Source organism: Thunnus maccoyii, chromosome 8 (assembly GCF_910596095.1).
Source record: "Thunnus maccoyii chromosome 8, fThuMac1.1, whole genome shotgun sequence".
Taxonomy (NCBI): Eukaryota; Metazoa; Chordata; class Actinopteri; order Scombriformes; family Scombridae; genus Thunnus; species Thunnus maccoyii.
In genome coordinates, this window is record NC_056540.1 from 6941544 (window position 1) to 6959169 (window position 17626).

The 17626-nt window shown below is 40.8% G+C and overlaps 1 protein-coding gene across 3 annotated transcripts; it reads right to left on the reverse strand.

Annotated features, from left to right (window-relative positions):
* Positions 1 to 1566: 1566 nt before the first annotated feature.
* Positions 1567 to 17213, reverse strand: LOC121902402 (long-chain-fatty-acid--CoA ligase 1-like). 3 transcript variants are annotated; one of them, XM_042419684.1, is made up of 21 exons: positions 17144 to 17213; positions 11523 to 11904; positions 10676 to 10790; positions 9955 to 10019; positions 9138 to 9239; positions 8834 to 8933; positions 8543 to 8718; positions 8076 to 8108; positions 7914 to 7965; positions 7724 to 7797; positions 6897 to 6974; positions 6648 to 6782; positions 6401 to 6535; positions 5979 to 6074; positions 5717 to 5789; positions 5474 to 5562; positions 5258 to 5374; positions 5012 to 5155; positions 4257 to 4361; positions 3027 to 3098; positions 1567 to 2798 (listed from the first exon to the last, which is right to left on the reverse strand). In XM_042419684.1, the coding sequence occupies exons 2-21, from the start codon at positions 11715 to 11717 to the stop codon at positions 2658 to 2660; spliced, it is 2097 nt and encodes a 698-aa protein (XP_042275618.1). In that variant the 5' UTR covers positions 11718 to 11904; positions 17144 to 17213; the 3' UTR covers positions 1567 to 2657. The 3 variants fall into 3 exon arrangements, with proteins under 3 accessions (XP_042275618.1, XP_042275620.1, XP_042275619.1); XM_042419686.1 differs by lacking the exon at positions 17144 to 17213 and adding an exon at positions 16812 to 16830; XM_042419685.1 differs by lacking the exon at positions 17144 to 17213 and adding an exon at positions 13869 to 13887.
* Positions 17214 to 17626: the final 413 nt, after the last annotated feature.

Below are 17626 nucleotides of genomic sequence, written 5' to 3' on the forward strand. Positions count from 1 at the left end.
GCTGCTCCCAGGTCTTTGTACAGCTTCCTCCCTTGATGTGAGTCATTCTTGCACTGGATGAGGATGTGCCGTACTGTCTCTGTGCCTCCCATGGATGTATAATAAGACGTATAATACATCCATGGTGCCCCACACTCACATTAGGGTGTTACCAAATCAGAGCCAGCACATTCCTAAACCCGCAATGCTCAAGCCTCAATCTGGTTATTACAGCCGAGTCTTTTCTTTTGCAAGCAACATAGTTTTTTGCTCTTTTCACAGTTTTCTGGATGGTAAAGTATCACCTCCCCTTTTTTTCTTTATCCCATGTATTTTGCCACATTTTATAGCTGCTTTGTTTATAACTGAATTATATTCTGACAGACCGTATTGGAGAGCAATTTCTACTCTATCATCATGAGCAGCATTCTTTGCCATTCTTTATCCATCTGCAGCTTCATCATTGTCTTCTACACCGATGTGAGCTGGTATCCTAATAAACCCACCTCACATCCTGCTGTGTGAATTCTGTACATTGTCTTGGAATTGGTGTCTCTTATTGTAATTAAAGCTGCTGCGGAATCACTGCATGTTACTGAATTATCTGGTTTATTATCGTCTAACCACCAAAGTTCCCATAATATTGCCATCATCTCTGCTGTCAACACTCACATTTGATCTGAAATGATATGCCCCTTTTTAACTCTTCGTTCAGGAATGGTTACTCCAAATGTCACTCTTCCACTCTCTGGATTCCTCAAGACATCTGTACATATGTAAATATCTGTAAATATGACCTTGATTTCTTTTGCATATGGGTCTTAACTTCCTGGACTATATCCCCTGATTTCTTTCTCTTGCTGTTGTTCAGTATGCATGGATCAACTTCAGCTTCTGGGATTAGTCATGATGATATAACCGCCCAACAGATAATTTTTTAACACTTTCATGAAACTTTCTCTATGTGTACTTTCCATATCATCCTTTCATCTGACTACATTTTGAGAAACTTAAAGTTTTTAACTTTTTCAAGAGTTTTACCATATCTTTGTTTATTCTGATTTGGCAGTTTATGTTTGTATCCAAATATCACATAAACACAGGGGTGTTATGAGGTGGTAACATTTAAAAATAACAAAAAAGCTACAGCTTAAAATGAGAGTTTATGATGTTAAAATTACAACTTACTTAAAAATTATTTACAAAGAAATCTACTTCAAGACGATTTGCAAAAATTTTGGTTCTACTGGGAGCAAAATGGTTTAATTACCACTCTGAATAGCAGGCAGTGTTGAAACCATGGTTGAAATTTTACTTTCAAAGACATAAAAGAAGACGAGAACTTGTTAGTGCAGAGAAATTAAGTAAAAATGACTAAAAAACCTGTTTTAGTACCTAAACAAAAGTAAGTGATGCTTTTCACTAATCTTGGTCCAGTGCACATAAACAATAAAATCCATATTAAATGAAATACTTTATGGATAGAATTAGTCTTGGCTTTATGATTCACAAAAACTGAACTAGATGGTACTCGGTCCAACAAGATTACAGTTTCCTGATGGAGCAAATGACATGACTAGGATCACACAGCTTTTAGATGGTTTTTAATTAAAACTTTTACAAAATAAATCTGAGAACACAGTAAAAACAATTACAGCGAGACCACAGACAAAAGTATTTCCATGAAATTAAAACCACAAAATTCAAGAGGACTTGATTCAGGTTGTGAACAATGTTATTATGACATTTACCTTTTCACCCTAATAAAACATATAAAACCGGTTCATTCAACAAATCTCTTTCCTTCCTGTTACCATCATAAATAAATTAAGACATTAACACAGTTTCCCTTTGTCTTGATTGTGCTTTAGTACGTGAATTCCCTGTGTACAGCTTATAGCTTTGTTTGCATTAACATTAATATGGCTCACTCTGCTGGTTCCCCGGATCCTAACTGGACCCGAGCTTATTCATGAGTGAAGGACCCGACAGAAACAATCCGTCTATCCTTTGTGGGTTTCAACTTTCAACTGAACAAACTCAACAAACACATTCAAATAAAAATCATGACATCTGACAAAAACAAAACAAAAACATCTCATCGAAGACACTGACGTTGTGTTGTGTGAAGGGTGTTCAACCCTCACTGAACCCGTTTTAGTGGTCCGAGTTTTCTCTCTTCATCTTTAAAAGATAAAAAGTGTGTGTGTGTGTGTGTAAGAGGTATTGTGTGTGGTTCATGATATTGAGGTCTTACTGATGCTACAGAGCTGCACTTTGATATTTCCCTTTAAAATGCCCTTAATGCAGATAATATCACAACATAGCTGATTAGAATCAACAAATGATCACATAATTTGTACTCTACATAGCTTAGGAAAAACGATTTGATCGATGGACACAATCATTTTATGCATAAAATCTACTCTGCACCCACAGAGACGGTTTATGCTGCGCCATAGATGTTATATATCATTCATTTTGTTCTAAAGGCTTTGAGTTCCATTAACAGCTACATTACCTGCTGCTCCTGTTGTTTCTAATGTTACTGGTCATGAGGTCTAAACAGGCTGATGATCCTTTTGGTCTGTGAGGAGGACTTTGCCTTGTACTCCCTCTCTCTCTTCCTTTGCTCTCTATCTAAAGACCTTTGGTAGAGCTCCCCCCTCTCTCTTCTTCTACATGTTGATCCCAGTGTACAGCTCATCTATCTGGGATCTGAAGTGTTGTCGCATTTCATTCCTCTTGGCCTTCAGCGTTGGAGTGAGCAGGCCGTTCTCGACTGAGAACATCTCAGTGTGGATGCAGATATCCTTCACCTAGAGGACATACACACACATGTTTTGTTAGAGAGGATAATCATGTCTTATTGCCGGTAAAACAGCGTCTCATTCTTGATCAATGAGTTACTAAGAACGTTGTAAAGTGCACACAGATATCTCCTGGTTTACAGGCAGATGACACATCTATCTGTATATGCTTTACTTCAACTGTTAGTCGTTAATGAACCTCAGCTGACTGACAGATTGACTGAGTCAATGTTCTACCTGCTCAAAGGACTTGAGGCCTCCTTCCTTGCCCAGCCGCAACATGTCCTCCAAGATGGCTGCCTTGACTTCCTGTACAGTCAGTAAATGAAAATACTTCAGGTGAAATTATCTTTCATAAAAATACAGACACAGCTCTACTGAGCACTGTTCTAGTGTGTAAAGGACAGTGAACGCTGTCTACATGCTGCATGGTTTTCATCCAGTTAATGTGATGTGGCTGTTACGCTTAACTCACAAACCACATTTCAGTCTTCGGGTCTGTCTCAATACCCACATTTGTGGTATTTGCAAGTACTCAAGTGGCTACTTGTGTGACATATTTTTGGTAACTGCCACAGTGCCCAAGTACCCATTAAGACCACAGGAGTGTGGAGGTTTACCAGAGCTGGGACACTTTTGATTAATAAGGACATCCTGTCACTATTCTGTACATGGTGCAATCCAGCCCAGATGAGTTGTTGAAGTAGGAGTTGGATCAGGACCAAACAGTGTTACAGTCAAAGTCAGATGACAGTAAAATAAAACCACACATTCAGGAGCTGAGAGGAGAAATACAAAGCAATTATATAGAATCAGGCTGTCTAGAAGCAGGTTTACTGCACATAAAAGATAAAGGAGATATTTCATATTTATCTTGACAGTGACAGTGATGTGATATTATTCTTAATCTCATGAAGAAGAACAGATAACTGTTAATATTACATGATAACCACATGTGGTTGCCATAACTTATTGTTCGGATATTAATAATAATATTCATGTTAAATCCAACGTGTCATAAACATCAACTTCTTGTCTGATTATTGTCAGCCTACAGGTGCACTACTGCCAACTGGACTGGTGTTATATAATATATTATGGGATACATTTGGCTGTGAATATTGTTTTGTTGTGGTCAAGCATCAAGTGTGGGTTAAGTGTAGTGTGTGTTGGATACACTTGCCAGTATGAACAGGACAGACTTAAAAAAAATTGTGAATCTTTCCTTTAAGTACCATAAGTGTGAGTATTGGGATGGACTCTTTCACTTGAACAGGAAAATGGTCTCAGACTTTTGGACCCCACTGGTATGTACGTAGAGAGGATGAAAAACAGGACCACCTTACAGTACAACGCAATCCAGCACAACACCACAAACTACAGCTTCAAAAATTATCAGTTAAATCATCAACTTAATAAAAATGATAAACAGTATGCATGCTGTCTGTATGTCTTGTGGAGTATTACCGCTCTGCCACATAGTTCTTTGTAGCTGCCATTCAGTCCCAGGGTCCTCTTGGCCCAGCCAGACAGGAACTCAGGATCAGGAACCACCACTGCTACCAGACACGCCTGAAGACAATTCATACAAATTAAATACAGGAGGGATTTTCAGAGCGCTTTAATTTACATGTTATGAAGAGTAGTTTCACCAAAGGGCATCACAGTTAATGGCAGTTTAACCGAAAATAATTTCACAGAACACATACCAGGGTTTCAGCCACTGTACTGCAAGCCCAGTGACCTGCCAGGCCTAAGCATCGGGGATTTTTAAAAAAAAATGTATTTGATGATATTTTCTAAACTAAAATGTGTAGCGTAGCTCCTTTAAGGAATAGCTCAGTGCGTAGTGAGTATGTGATTGAGAAAGAGAGAGTGTGTGTGTGTGACGGTGAGGCTGCAACGACCGGAGCGAAGAGTATGAAGTTATCAGTATAGCTGTGAACAGTGCAGTGTGTGTACAGTTTAGGCTATTTGTCAGTGAACACATGCTACAACTCCTCAAGACCCAAACCAAGTTCTTGTGTCTTGCTTGCCACCCGGCTGAAGTGAAGGGGTTTAGCTAGCAACAACTTCGGCTCAGGCTCACTTTAAGGACCAGCTATTCTCATTTTATTGACAATCTCAGCCGCTATTCCGAGTTTTTCTCAGCATCCTTCCCCAGCTGGGCCTAACAACTTTTCTGGCGGAAACCTTGCACACTCAGAATTTCTTCCACCTACCTGCAGACTGTCCCCGTGCACAAAGACCTGCGCCACTGCATCGCTCCTTGTGTAGATATTCTCTATCTTTTCAGGAGCGATGTACTCCCCCTGCGCCAGCTTAAAGATATGCTTCTTCCTGTCCACGATCCTCAGCGTGCCATTCTGTGCAAACACACACACACACACACACTCTGAATGAACATCTGTCCACATATTTACATATCAGGCTGTCAGAGATACAGAGGAAGCATTTGTTGACCCTACCGGAAGCCACTTCCCAATATCTCCTGTGTGCACCCATCCGTCTGTATCGATAGTCTCTGCGGTCTTCTCCGGGTCGTTCAGATAGCCCTTGAACACGTTAGGACCCTTCACACACACCTACAAACACACACAGACAGTTACAAGCGTGTATGTACATTATTCTATTAAATTTTTGAAAGACAGGAGAGTGTTTTTCCACGATGACGTATGTTTCACCTCTCCCTCTCCATTCACAGCCAGGTAGTTCATCTCAGCCACATCCACCAGTTTAACTAAGTTACAGGGAAGAGGAGCTCCAACGTGACCTGGGAACATGAGGTCAAGATAAGTTCTAGAAAAGCCAATTAATCAGTCAATTCATCACGTTAACAAGGCGACATTTTGGAGGGTAAGCAAAAAACCCAACACATTTAATTATTATAACTCAAGTAGCTTAAAAAGGCCAGAAATGTGTTTTACCTGCGGTCCAGTCTCCAGGCATGGTCAAAGTGCATCCTGCTGTACACTCTGTTTGTCCATAGCCTTCATAGAACTGAGACAGAGAAAAACACTCATTGATACTACACACAGATATGCAAAGTACTGATATGGAACAGAGAAGGAGTGTGAAAGAGACATTTCTACATATTACCTACTGCAGGACATTGCAGAATTATGGGCAAGATGATGGGATGGCAAATGAAAAAATGTAGGGTGGGATGGACAATGGTGTGTGTGTTACCTGACAGCCTATTGCAGCTCTGAGGAAGCTGAGGACAGTAGGAGAGACGGGAGCAGCTCCTGTTATCATGAGACGCACGCGGCCTCCGAGGCTGGCCTGTAGAGGGCAGCACACTATGTTTAATACTTGACAGCTGGATCAGTCGCATCCCTGATAAATTAATGTTAAAAAGTCTATCAAACAGATACTTTCAACCCTAAGATGCCACAAAATGTCTTTATCCTTACTGCTTCAACTTACTGAACACTTTCAGTGACAGGTGCTTCAGGATGATAACAATGTATCTTCTAAAAACAGCCACCAGAAACACACATATAACTTAAACCTGTGTCTGCAAACGCTATATGACTTAACTGTTTGTAAGGCCTACATGTGCCTTCAGCAACCGTTCAACCATTTTTAACTGTGCCGGTTCAGTTTACCTGGACCTTCCTGAAGATGAGTCGATCCCAGATGCTGTCTCTCCTCACGATGCCTTTCAACAGCTCTGCCTCCTTCCGCCTGTAGGCAAATCCCAGCAGCCAGCGCTTCACAGAGGTGTTGGCCTGCCCAAAGATCTACAGAAGCACATACACGAACGCTCAGCAGAATAATCAGGAGCAGCATCGTCATCGTTTGAGTTCATGCTGGATAAATGGAAGTAAGGTGACATCTTGAACATTCACCTACCTTGTCATACATTCTGTTTAGGAGTCGGGGTACGACAGGGAACACGGTAGGTTTCAGTGTGTTCAGGTCATCTGTCAGCAGACGAATGTCTCCCTGGAAATATCCGATCCTGGCTCCCTGCACTAACATCACTCCCTGTCAGCCATATCAGAAGGAAAAAAGAAGTCATAAGTCAAGTCAAGACAAGTTTTGCAGGAATACTGATCTGTCTTTAACAAAGGGTGACTAGGGGAAACTATGGGAACATACCTGTACTATTCTCTCAAACATATGAGCCAATGGAAGGTATGAAATGTGGACATCACTGGGACACAATGGACAGTTATCCTAAAAGCCGTACACACGCAGATGGGAACACAAACGCACGGACGAGGACACATGGACACAGATATACAAACACACACACACAGACAGGGATGGACAGCAGTCAGTGTTAATGTTTGTACCTCCACCACCCTCTCAAACATGTGGGCCAGAGGCAGAAAAGACAGCATGACGTCCTCTGAGGTGGTCTGAGCGTAAGACTGGAGAGAGGAGGGAAGTGTTTATCAAAGGGAGGGAAGGTTTGAAGTGTCGATACAGCGGACTGATGATAAGAGCTCACTCTCTTCTCTTCTGTACTTGCTTTCTGTCTCCTTCTTCCTTTCCTTCTCTTTGCTCCATCATCCATTTATTCTTTTCTTTTATTTTTTTAAACCAATAAAGATCAAGTCTCTCTAACCTCTCTTCCTCTTGTTGGTACTCTTCTGACTATCCTGTGCTTGTCCTGCATCTCACTATGTTTCTAACAACCATTCTGACTTCCTCCTGCCATCGAACTTACATGGAACAATATTGTCTATGACAGCACAGTGAAATAAAAAACCAACAGCTCGAACAACGTTGGTGAAGAAGGTGTGAGCGGTGGCTGAAAGTACTCAACAGCTCCGTACTGCTCTGTATAGTCGCTGGGCCACACCTATTTTTGAGCGATGCAGTCAAACCTGAAATATCTGGTTTAAATCCTTGCATTCAGAAATGTCATTATAAAACATTACTGCGACTTTAACGGCTCAAGTGTTACATCAGCGTCTCACCTCTGTTATTTTGATGAAGGCTGAGCAGTTGGACACAATATTCCCGTGTGTCAGCATAGCTCCCTTTGGATTTCCTGACAGTGCACAAACATTTACATGTGTATTTAGAGGGATAGTAGTAGATATACAGTATATTTCAGATAGTGATGAAAAATGATATTGTGTGTGCATGTGTGTGTGTGTGTGTCACCTGTTGTTCCACTGGTGAAACAGATGACTGCCATGTCCTCAGGTTGGGGAGGCTGGAGGGATGTGGGTATCGACGGTCAAACAGTGCCACATAACACACAGTATCATCGTCTCTTTAAGTATTGACTGGTAAGAGGTAAATAACAAGCCGATGTTTACTTACCAGTGGTTGGTGATGGTTGGCTTTCCCGATAGCCTGCGCAACAAGAAAAGTACATTCAAAAATGCATTATGGATGGAAGAAGATGGCAAAAACTAAAAACAAAGAAATAAAAACCTAAATAGGGATGAAGACAAGAAAACTAGCAAATGACAAAGGAAGACAAAAGCAAGAACACAAGAAATAAAACCTTAAAAAGATGAAAAACCAAAACAGAAAAGGAGCTAAGCATAAAAGAAGGTAAAATAGGAAAGCACAAGATAAAACCAACAAGAATGCAAAGAAACACAGGAAAAGTTTAAGTGAAACTAAACAAGCAAGAGAGAGAGACACGCAAAAAAATGCAAGGTTATTAACCAAAAACAGGAGGGAGGAAGCGAGAGGAAGAAAGCAAAAGTAACCTAAAAGCAGAAGAAATAAAAGTAACAAGCAAAGAAAGACGGAGGCCGGCGCAGAAACCTCCTGCTGACCTCCATCTCCTGCAGGCTGAGGATGTGGATTCCAGCTTGTTGCCCTCTGTCCACCAGCTCGGCACTGGGGGTCCCCATTAGAACGATGGTTTTCACGGTGTGTTTCCTGTCCTTAACACAGTCCAGTACTAGGTTAGCTTTATCTGCCACGTCGCACACTATTGTGGAGATGGAGGCTGCAGAAAAAAACATACAAACAAGCTCAGTATCTCCATAATGAAAACACTGACATACTGTAGAAGGGCATTGAAGTGTGCATATTTCTGTTGTTGTTGTTGTTGTGTTGTTTACCTTTGTCTATAATGTAGTGGATGGCTTCTGTTCCCAGTGTGTCGTATAGAGGGACTGATACCAGAGAGTAGGTGTAACATGCCAGCTCAGTGATGGTCCACTAAAACCACACACACACAAACAAACAAGCACTGGTTATAAATTCATACTGTATAGGCACTCACATTATTAGCAGGTAAAAGCACTTATGTCATTTTTGGGCCAAAACTCTATTGAGATTATAGACACTTTACTAATATGTTTGACTTAAGATTGAACTAAATGACTGAAAATCACTGTAAGGCTTTAAAGTATGTGTCTGCACCTCTGGTCTGTTCTGAGAGAAGATGCCGATGTAGGGATCTGTGGTCTTGGAGTGTCCTTTATGAAGAAATGCAGAACCCAGATTCTCCGTTCGCTCCATTACCTAACATACACACACAAACACACACACACACACACACACACCGTTAAAACTGCACTAACAATTAACATTCGTTCTACCTCATTATCAGTCAAAGATAAGGCCACTGAGGACATAAAGTGTTTTAGGTCTGAAGTAATCACATGTACTGTTACTATCACAGATGACATGCTATTGGCTACAACTTTTACTGCAATTAACTGACATAATCAGCCAACAACTCAGCACAATGTGTTCACTCATTCACTCACTGAGGTGGCGCTTAGATGTTTCATTATGAGTAGTTCAATGAAACTGATCAAATTGAGCTAATACTCTAATTAACTAATAATCTCATTCCCATTAAAGTATTATAATGATGTAAGAAATTAGATAAAAGCTACAAAATCCAAACATAAATGACAAAATGAGCCAATTTCAAGGTGTAGAGGAGATGTCACGTGATCAAGAACATGTGATTTCTTTGGTCCAGAGCCTGTTGGATCTCAATAGTACACTGAAACATTATTCTAAGCAGCCACAAAGGTTCATGATTAAGAAGCTCACATGGCTGACACATGGACAAGGCATGCAGGTTATATGCGCCCCACCTCTTGGTCAGCTTCACTAAGAAACCACCACTGTGTGTCAACAACTTCCTGCAAACTTTTAGCTCTACTGCTGTCCAGCTGGAGGCAATAATGTTTTTATAAGGTGAGCTGCTGATGGTGAGTGTTACCTCTCTGTAGGACATCCATTCATAGGGTTGTTTGGGTTTCCTGGAGCCCAGACAGGGACCATTATCTGGAGGATAATGTACACAGCGTGACAGGATATGGGTCAACAAATGAAAATAAACTAGTTTAAGTAAAAACAATAAGCTTCAGGTAAGGTAAATGTAATGTGAAGTGAACATTGTACTCAGCAGAGGGTGCTCTATGTTTACTGTCGTGGCAGGGTAGCAAGCGCCTAAGTTTAAAGCTGGAGTGTGGGGCTTTTGTCTCCCCTTTCTGGCAGTGAGAGTAATAATAAAAAAACATCATAGGCTCCGCCGTAGCCTTCTCCGTCGCTACTGTTGCGGCTGTAAAACAGTGGATAAACTGTTTTGAGCGTCACACAACCCCCCCTCCCCCGAAATGACTCGTTTGCTTTGCCCAAAGAGCATGTGCAGTATGCATTCATCTGGCCAGAGCGGGAATGTCACACCAGACACCAGATTAAAACCTACTGTGAAATACAGAGAGATTTATCTGGACTTAATCGGCATTGTGTGAACTCGTTTGGCAAGGGCTTGAATGACGTTCATTTATATGTAAAAGTTCCACACTGCAGGTTTAAACTCCATGTATGAGGAAAAGCTTGTATACTTCCTGGTCAATAGCAAGGCTGGCAGGCTCTTGATCAAATCTACGACTGAAAATATGTACACTCATAATCATATAATATTATTTGTGACTTACTGGAGACTCGAGCCCCTCTGAGGAAGAACTCATACATTGTTCTGGCATCCTCATAGAAATGTGTAATGTGACCGTCTCCATCCAGCAGAGCTGATCGACGCACCAGCTCTCCTCCCTGATAAAAGAGACAAATGTGGGTTATGAACCCTAACGTCCTGATCCTAAAGTTATTCCAACATCAGATTCAGTCTGTGTTGAATCTTCCTTTTAAATTGAATTCATATACAATACTGACATTTAATGAAAAACCTCTTTCTAATGAAAAACTCAAAATCCAGCCAGATACTTTCAGTTTCTCAACAGCTCAATTTTAGCTGAAGTTCACAGCTGTGGTATGCATGAGAAACACACACACACACACACACATAGCAGACAGCTGTTTGCCTTAAGTAAACAGCTAACAGCAGCTCTACTTGTTCTGTTAAGTGCCAGTTGATTGTGCACTCCACCCTTTGTCCTTAAATTGCATACTCAAGTCAGGTCAGGGTTGTGCCTGTGTGTGCATTTATTACTCAATCACATCACAGTTTGCTTTAGCACTATTGACATCATAAACTTTACATCTGTAATGTAAACTGAAACAAATTCATAAAATTTCAAAGTTGTTTTATGCTTGAGTAAACAAAACGTGCCATATAAGTTAAGTACATAATAGTAGTAGCAGCCTTTATGGAAAACACTTTCTTGCATCAGCTCTGGTTAGTCTTCATTAGTTTAACTGTACATTCTTTGGCTTTTAATCAGAAACAGCACATGTCTGGAATCTGCAGAGTATAACTTGATAGGTGAATGCTGCTTTTGTGTAACCCCTCAATCTTTCAGATACTTGACTCCAACTTAAACTCACCGGAACCTCGACTGACTGCATGTGGAGGTTGCAGACAGGAGGGAGGGCCCTGGGCCGTGTTGCCAGGTAGTAGGTCGTCGCGGCGGCCACTGCTCCCATGCTGACTAACGTGGTGGTGGACAAACCCCTGACGTACTGACTGACATTATCCAGATCTGGCAACCCCAGCTTCTGCAAGAACTCCTGGCTCAGCATGATGAGGCAGGTGTGTGTGATGAGTGTAGCGAGTAGCTTTGTGAGTGTGTGTGTGTTAAGATGAATGTAGGGCGGGAGTGGTTGCAGTACAGTGTGTTGGATAACAGTGGGCTCTCTCTGCTGGCCCTGAGGTGAGGTCAAGTGTTACAGGAAGGAGTGTGTGGAGGGATGCTGGCCAGGAGGGGATCTAGAGAGAGAGAGAGAGAGAAATCAACTGAGTGATTACATCCATTAATTTGTGTTTGTTTATATTCTGATTACAATTACAAACTTGTTATAAAGCACGTGTACTTTTTAGGACTCTTGGAAGCAGCTGTTATTTACTCATATACCTTTATATCTTGGTTATTACAGTATCTACAGATGACAGTGAAACATCTGGTTCACTATCTGGTTCAGTGAAAGTAGCTCTTGTAGCTACACTGGTGGGATTATTGCTTTATTCTGTAAAGGCAATGTTCTAATGATATTTCAGCAGTAACACACACAATAAAGCTCAGAGCAACAGCAAAGATAAGCATGACAGTATATCATGAGTCAAACTCAGATTCACAATATTTTAATTGTACATTTTGCACCCTATATCCTTCATCCTGTATTTTTAGAGCCTGGGTGTCTAGAACCGCCTGCTGTATTATTAGACTGATTTATTGAATTGCATCCTGGATGAGGATGATTATTGCTATCTGGCAGTGCAGATAGTTTTGGATTTATCTTCAGTTTTTTCAGACGTCTGTCTCTGAGATTTCAGCTGCCAACTCAATACAATCAACATATTCCTTCCTTATTCTGTTCCTCCATCACTTGACATAAAATGCGTTTTCAGACTTTTTTTAAAAATCTTGAATCCGTTGCTGAATCCAAACTGGGCTGAATAATAAATACAGAGACCTCAGCTGCTTTCTACTGCTCCTACTGTAGAATAATAACAGCCTGCATTGTTCAGCTGTGGCTCATGGCAGTATAATTAGATCATATATCATATATTTAGCAGATTTTCTTTTGAAAAGTTCAGCAGGTGTCAGGTGTCAGTTTCCCATGGTGTGTTTGTGTGTGTTTCACAGGTGGGGAAGACGATTCTTAGCGTTGTAACAAACACACACACGCACACACACACAAAGCCAGATGAGGTTACAGAGCAGGCGAGCTGAGGTGAGATAATGTGTGTTTAAGAATAAACAGATTAATCTTTGAGCGCAACACAGTGTCAAGTCAACCTGCAGGTCAACCTTGAGGATGAACACCATGACTTTTGGCCCAGACTCCGAGTTAACAAGCTAAACTGACAGACATCACCGCTTACACCAACACACACACGCTGTGGAGACACAGACAGAGCTCTTACCACATCAGGTAGAGTGTTATTTACTCTTCCTCCCCTCTCTAGTCATGTCAGCCATTTGTCCACCACACACACACACACACACACACACACACACACACACACACACACACACACACACACACACACACACAGACAGTTTCAGGCCTGGGAAAGCCGCTTTTTACTATTTCCTACTGGCTGTACTGACAGTCTGTTTTAACATATCGGTTAGAAAACAAGTCCTGCAGCCACAAAGGAATACTAGTCTGTTACTATTCCACACTTCATAGAAATGAACATTCACTAATGATGGATGGATGATATGGAAGGTACGGACAGTTAAAGGAACCACCAGAAATGGAAAAGGACCAGTCTTAGTCACATTCATTCATTTTGTACACTAATCAAGCCACAGTGGCCTCAAGTGACTATTATGGGATGATGGCAAATGCTTACATGTAGTGTAGAGAGTCATATCATTAGTTATCTGACTCAGTAAACTATATCTAGTTTGCAAGTCTTGTGTCAAACCCACAAAAAAACACTACGATACAGCTCAGGTGTTACAGCACAGGAGCGTTCTCAAAGCCATTTTTGTTTTGGGAAGTTAAGAAGAATCATCAGTCTGAAGGGTATTCTTTAGACTGTATGTAATTGCCATAAAGCCACTCATCCTCAGTCACTAAGTACATCAAAGTTACCATGAATATGCTTCAAAAGCTACTGATAAATTACAGCACCAACTCTGTCTCCACTTTCTATAAGCACAATGCAGATGTATCTCTATATGTCTTCATACAGTACTACTGAATTTATCCTCCACTCACCTGTAACAGAAAGCTTTCCTTGTTCAGCTGATGGAAACGCTGCTGTTACTGCTGCTACAGAAACCGACACACGCTCTACTCTCAGGAGGAGGATGCTCTGATATACTACTTGCAAAACACCCACACTGACTCTGTTACAAAGTGATGTGTAACCTCAACTAATCCACCAATCAAAGGTCAGACCGGCTCCAGGCGGGGCTTCCGATTGGCTGGCTGCGAGCAAGACGATCGGTCTGATTGACTCAAAGACTTGATGTAAACAATCAATGAACTTATCGTTGACAAGATTACTTAGATAATAAAGTTTACTTCTCTTTTATCCAGAGAGCTTTCATTGTGCATCAACACATCCTGTTTATCTTATTAAACAAATGTATTATGTGTCTTAGATTGCGTTACAAATGAATGGAAGCACCACTTCCCCTGACCAAGTGCCTTGCAGAAAATAGGTTCCAGCAGTTGCACCGGCCCCCCTGACCTTTCCCCCAGTGACCTATGACTCATGTGTGGTCAGCTGAGATCATTAGACTGGATGAGATAAAAGCTGATCACTGCAGGAAAAACTGCAGAAGATAGATAGGCGGCCGTCCTGTTGACACTGTGTCGTAACAGACTGTTGTTTTCTTCATGTTGGGTCTGTGTTTAAGAGTCTATTAATGTGTGTCTATGAGCCACGCAGAAACTGACTCTTAGCTTGTTAGCAGTGCTGCAACTGCACCGTCAGTTACATGGAATAACATAATTAGGACTGAAACTAACATATTTTGGCTGATGGTTATTCTAATTGTTTCTATCTATGACTCAATCAGCTGAGACAAAGGGGAAAAAAATCTTTTATTTCCTGTTGCACTTATCTTGTACAAGACTGGATTGCCAAGCAGGCAAAATATGTAACTGCCTCAGGGCCCCGAACCCTCAGGAGCACTGAAGATCCCAGCCTGAAGCACAATAAAAAGTCAAACCTGGCCCTGTCTTGCAGAGAGGCTGTGTCTAGTTTTGAAGGGAACATGTTATAAGTGTCAGACGTACAAGTTAAACATTGTCAAGGTCACAAAAGCTGAGGTGAACGCCTGGGGAAATTTTTAAAAAAAATTTAATTTTGCTCTTTACTTCTGCAACAAGATGACATCAGCTCATTTTGGATGTCCACAAACGTGCCTCCACTCCAGCCTACAGTGGATAATATAAAATGTACTTTTGGACCTCATACAACAGTACAACTCCCACATTCATCTGTCTTTGCATTTCACCATGTGCTGCTTTGCTGTGTGCTGTTATGCTGAGAAACTATTAGAACATTTTAATGATTTGTAAAGCAGTTACTGTTCAACCACTATACAATCTTCACTGGCAGGTTCACTCATCATCAATGATGATAGATGATCTATAGTCTATTTATGGTCTATTTATGAATGTGAGGACAAACACAAATAGTGTTTACTTGATTAGTCTGAAATCTCCAATATTTCTTTAATAATCATGCAGTATTTTTTCAGGCTGACTCTTTTGTTGTAAATGTCACAAGCACCAAATTCTAGCCTTAAATGTAGCCTTAAACTAGAGTTGCAACGATTAATCGATTAATTGCCAACCATTAAATCAATCACCAACTATTTTCATAATCAATTAATATTTTTAAGAAGAAAATTTCCAAAGTCTCTGATTCCAGCTTCTCAAACGTGAATATTTTCTGGTTTCTTTAGTCGTCTGTGACAGTAAACTGAATATCTTTGAGTAGTGGACTGTTGGTCGGGACAACTCATGACACCTTGGGCTGTGGGAAACATTTTTCACCATTTTCTGGAGTAAACAACAAATGAATCGATTCATCGAGAAAGTAATCATCAGATTAAACGATGATTAAAATAATCATTAGCTGCAGGCAACCCTACCCTAAATAAATATGTGCTATGTTGAGAAACCTAAAAGCAGGATGCATTCAGCAGAGATGATTTTGCAGCTGCCAAGATCTGCATCCTCTGTTATTTCACCCAAGAGGACTAAGACATGCTGTATGAAATTCTCATTTTTATACTAGTACAACTTAGTGACACAAGTACCATATACAATGAATAGAGAGAGAGAGACACAGAGAGACAGAGAGAGAGAGAGAGAGAGTCCACTTTAACTTCCAACCAACACATGCCAAGACAGCGCGGGTAGGAGGGTCAGCAGGTTCATACACTGATCTGCTCCAATATGTCTGTCAACAAAGCTTAGCAAACAGTTTTATAGGAACATCGCATACACAGCTCATATGAGGATGTTTTTATGACTGAACGCGTGTTATTCTGCATGCCTGTGGTAGTAATGAAGCTCAGTAGTAATGGGGGGAGGGGGGCTTACTATAGGAACCAATGAAAGTAGGGTGGGTTCATGACTGTCAGCCAATCAGAGACGAGTCACCTTTCACCTCAAAACCTGCAGTGAGCCACTTATATCCCCCCAACAGTTATCAATACACAGTGAAATATCACCGTGCATTGATAACTGTCTGCCTCGAGACTTTACATAACGACACAGTTATTTTAGGTTATTTATCTAAGTTACTGTTGCATTCATGCATACGACCATACACACACACACACACACACACACACACACACACACACACACACACACACACACACACACACACACACACACAATGCATTAGAGCGAAACAAGGTCGTTAATGTTAATGTGCAACATGTCAGTTAAGTTATAGTTCAATCTACCTCGCTGCTTCGTTTCACTTATGATTTAATGGCACAACCACCAACAGTCACTTTCAGCGTTTAGTCAGCAGTGACTGGACAACAGTTCATTTATTAAACTGTTCAAGCACCAAACCGCGAATAAAGTAGCATTAATGGCCAAAAAAAAAAAAAAATCAAGGTCAAGTTTATCGAAAAGGGAAAGACGTTGTACATAAATTTATACATCTGCCTGGAGACATATTACCGTGTAATTATCCACAGTGAGCTGTGGTGATAGAAACAGCTCTGCTCGGTGGGACCAGCACACACAACCCATTCTTTAATGTTTATAAAAGTGCGCGTGACAAAGCAATAAAGAAAATGCTGTTTTTCTGTCACGGGTCTGGTATGCATATATTACCATAAAACTGCCAGATCTGTGAATGAGTCCGCCTGAGCTTTCTCTCAACACTGCTCTGCTTTCATTTCTCATGCTGAGTTTGTACAAAGTAACGAGCACGCGCTACAATCAGTATCATTTAGTTCAATAATTGTAAAGTAGCTGACAATAATCATCTTGTGTGAAGTTCTCCCCACCTGTTAGCGGCAGCTCTCCCCGGCTTCTTGCTCCTGAACACGCGCGGAGCGCACAATAGTAGTACGCGAGTGTTAAAAACTACAACTTCCTGCCACACGTTTCAAAATAAAATCCGTACTATTTACATATGTTCTTCGTAGATAGATAGATAGATAGATAGATAGATAGATAGATAGATAGGGTCTACAGATGCGATGAAAGTTCCACTTCTGACACATCCTAGAGGACCCCACGTAGCTGCACAAAAATTTCCAGATCATTTCACTGTTGAATTTCACAATCGCTCGCTTGAAAAATGAAACATTTTAAGTGTTATTTTGTAATTTTCAGGAGAATGTACTAATTTTTGCAACATGGCCTTTTACAATTTTGACAAGAAAATCATCTTTTCCTGTTTAGTATTGACATTTATCATTGGTACCTGATAAACGAAAGGAACATTACAGATAGATAGATAGATAGATCTGATATTATGAAGGGCT

Bases quoted from the DNA above. Each gene is read 5' to 3' on its own strand.
- LOC121902402 (XM_042419684.1), bottom strand. From the start codon at position 11,717: ATGCTGAGCCAGGAGTTCTTGCAGAAGCTGGGGTTGCCAGATCTGGAT. The intron at 7,966-8,075 runs GTAAGTAAACAT...ACATCCCTCCAG, and splicing joins CCAACCATCACCAACCACTG to CCTCCCCAACCTGAGGACAT. The intron at 6,536-6,647 runs GTAGGTGAATGT...GTGCTTCTGTAG, and splicing joins TAAACAGAATGTATGACAAG to ATCTTTGGGCAGGCCAACAC.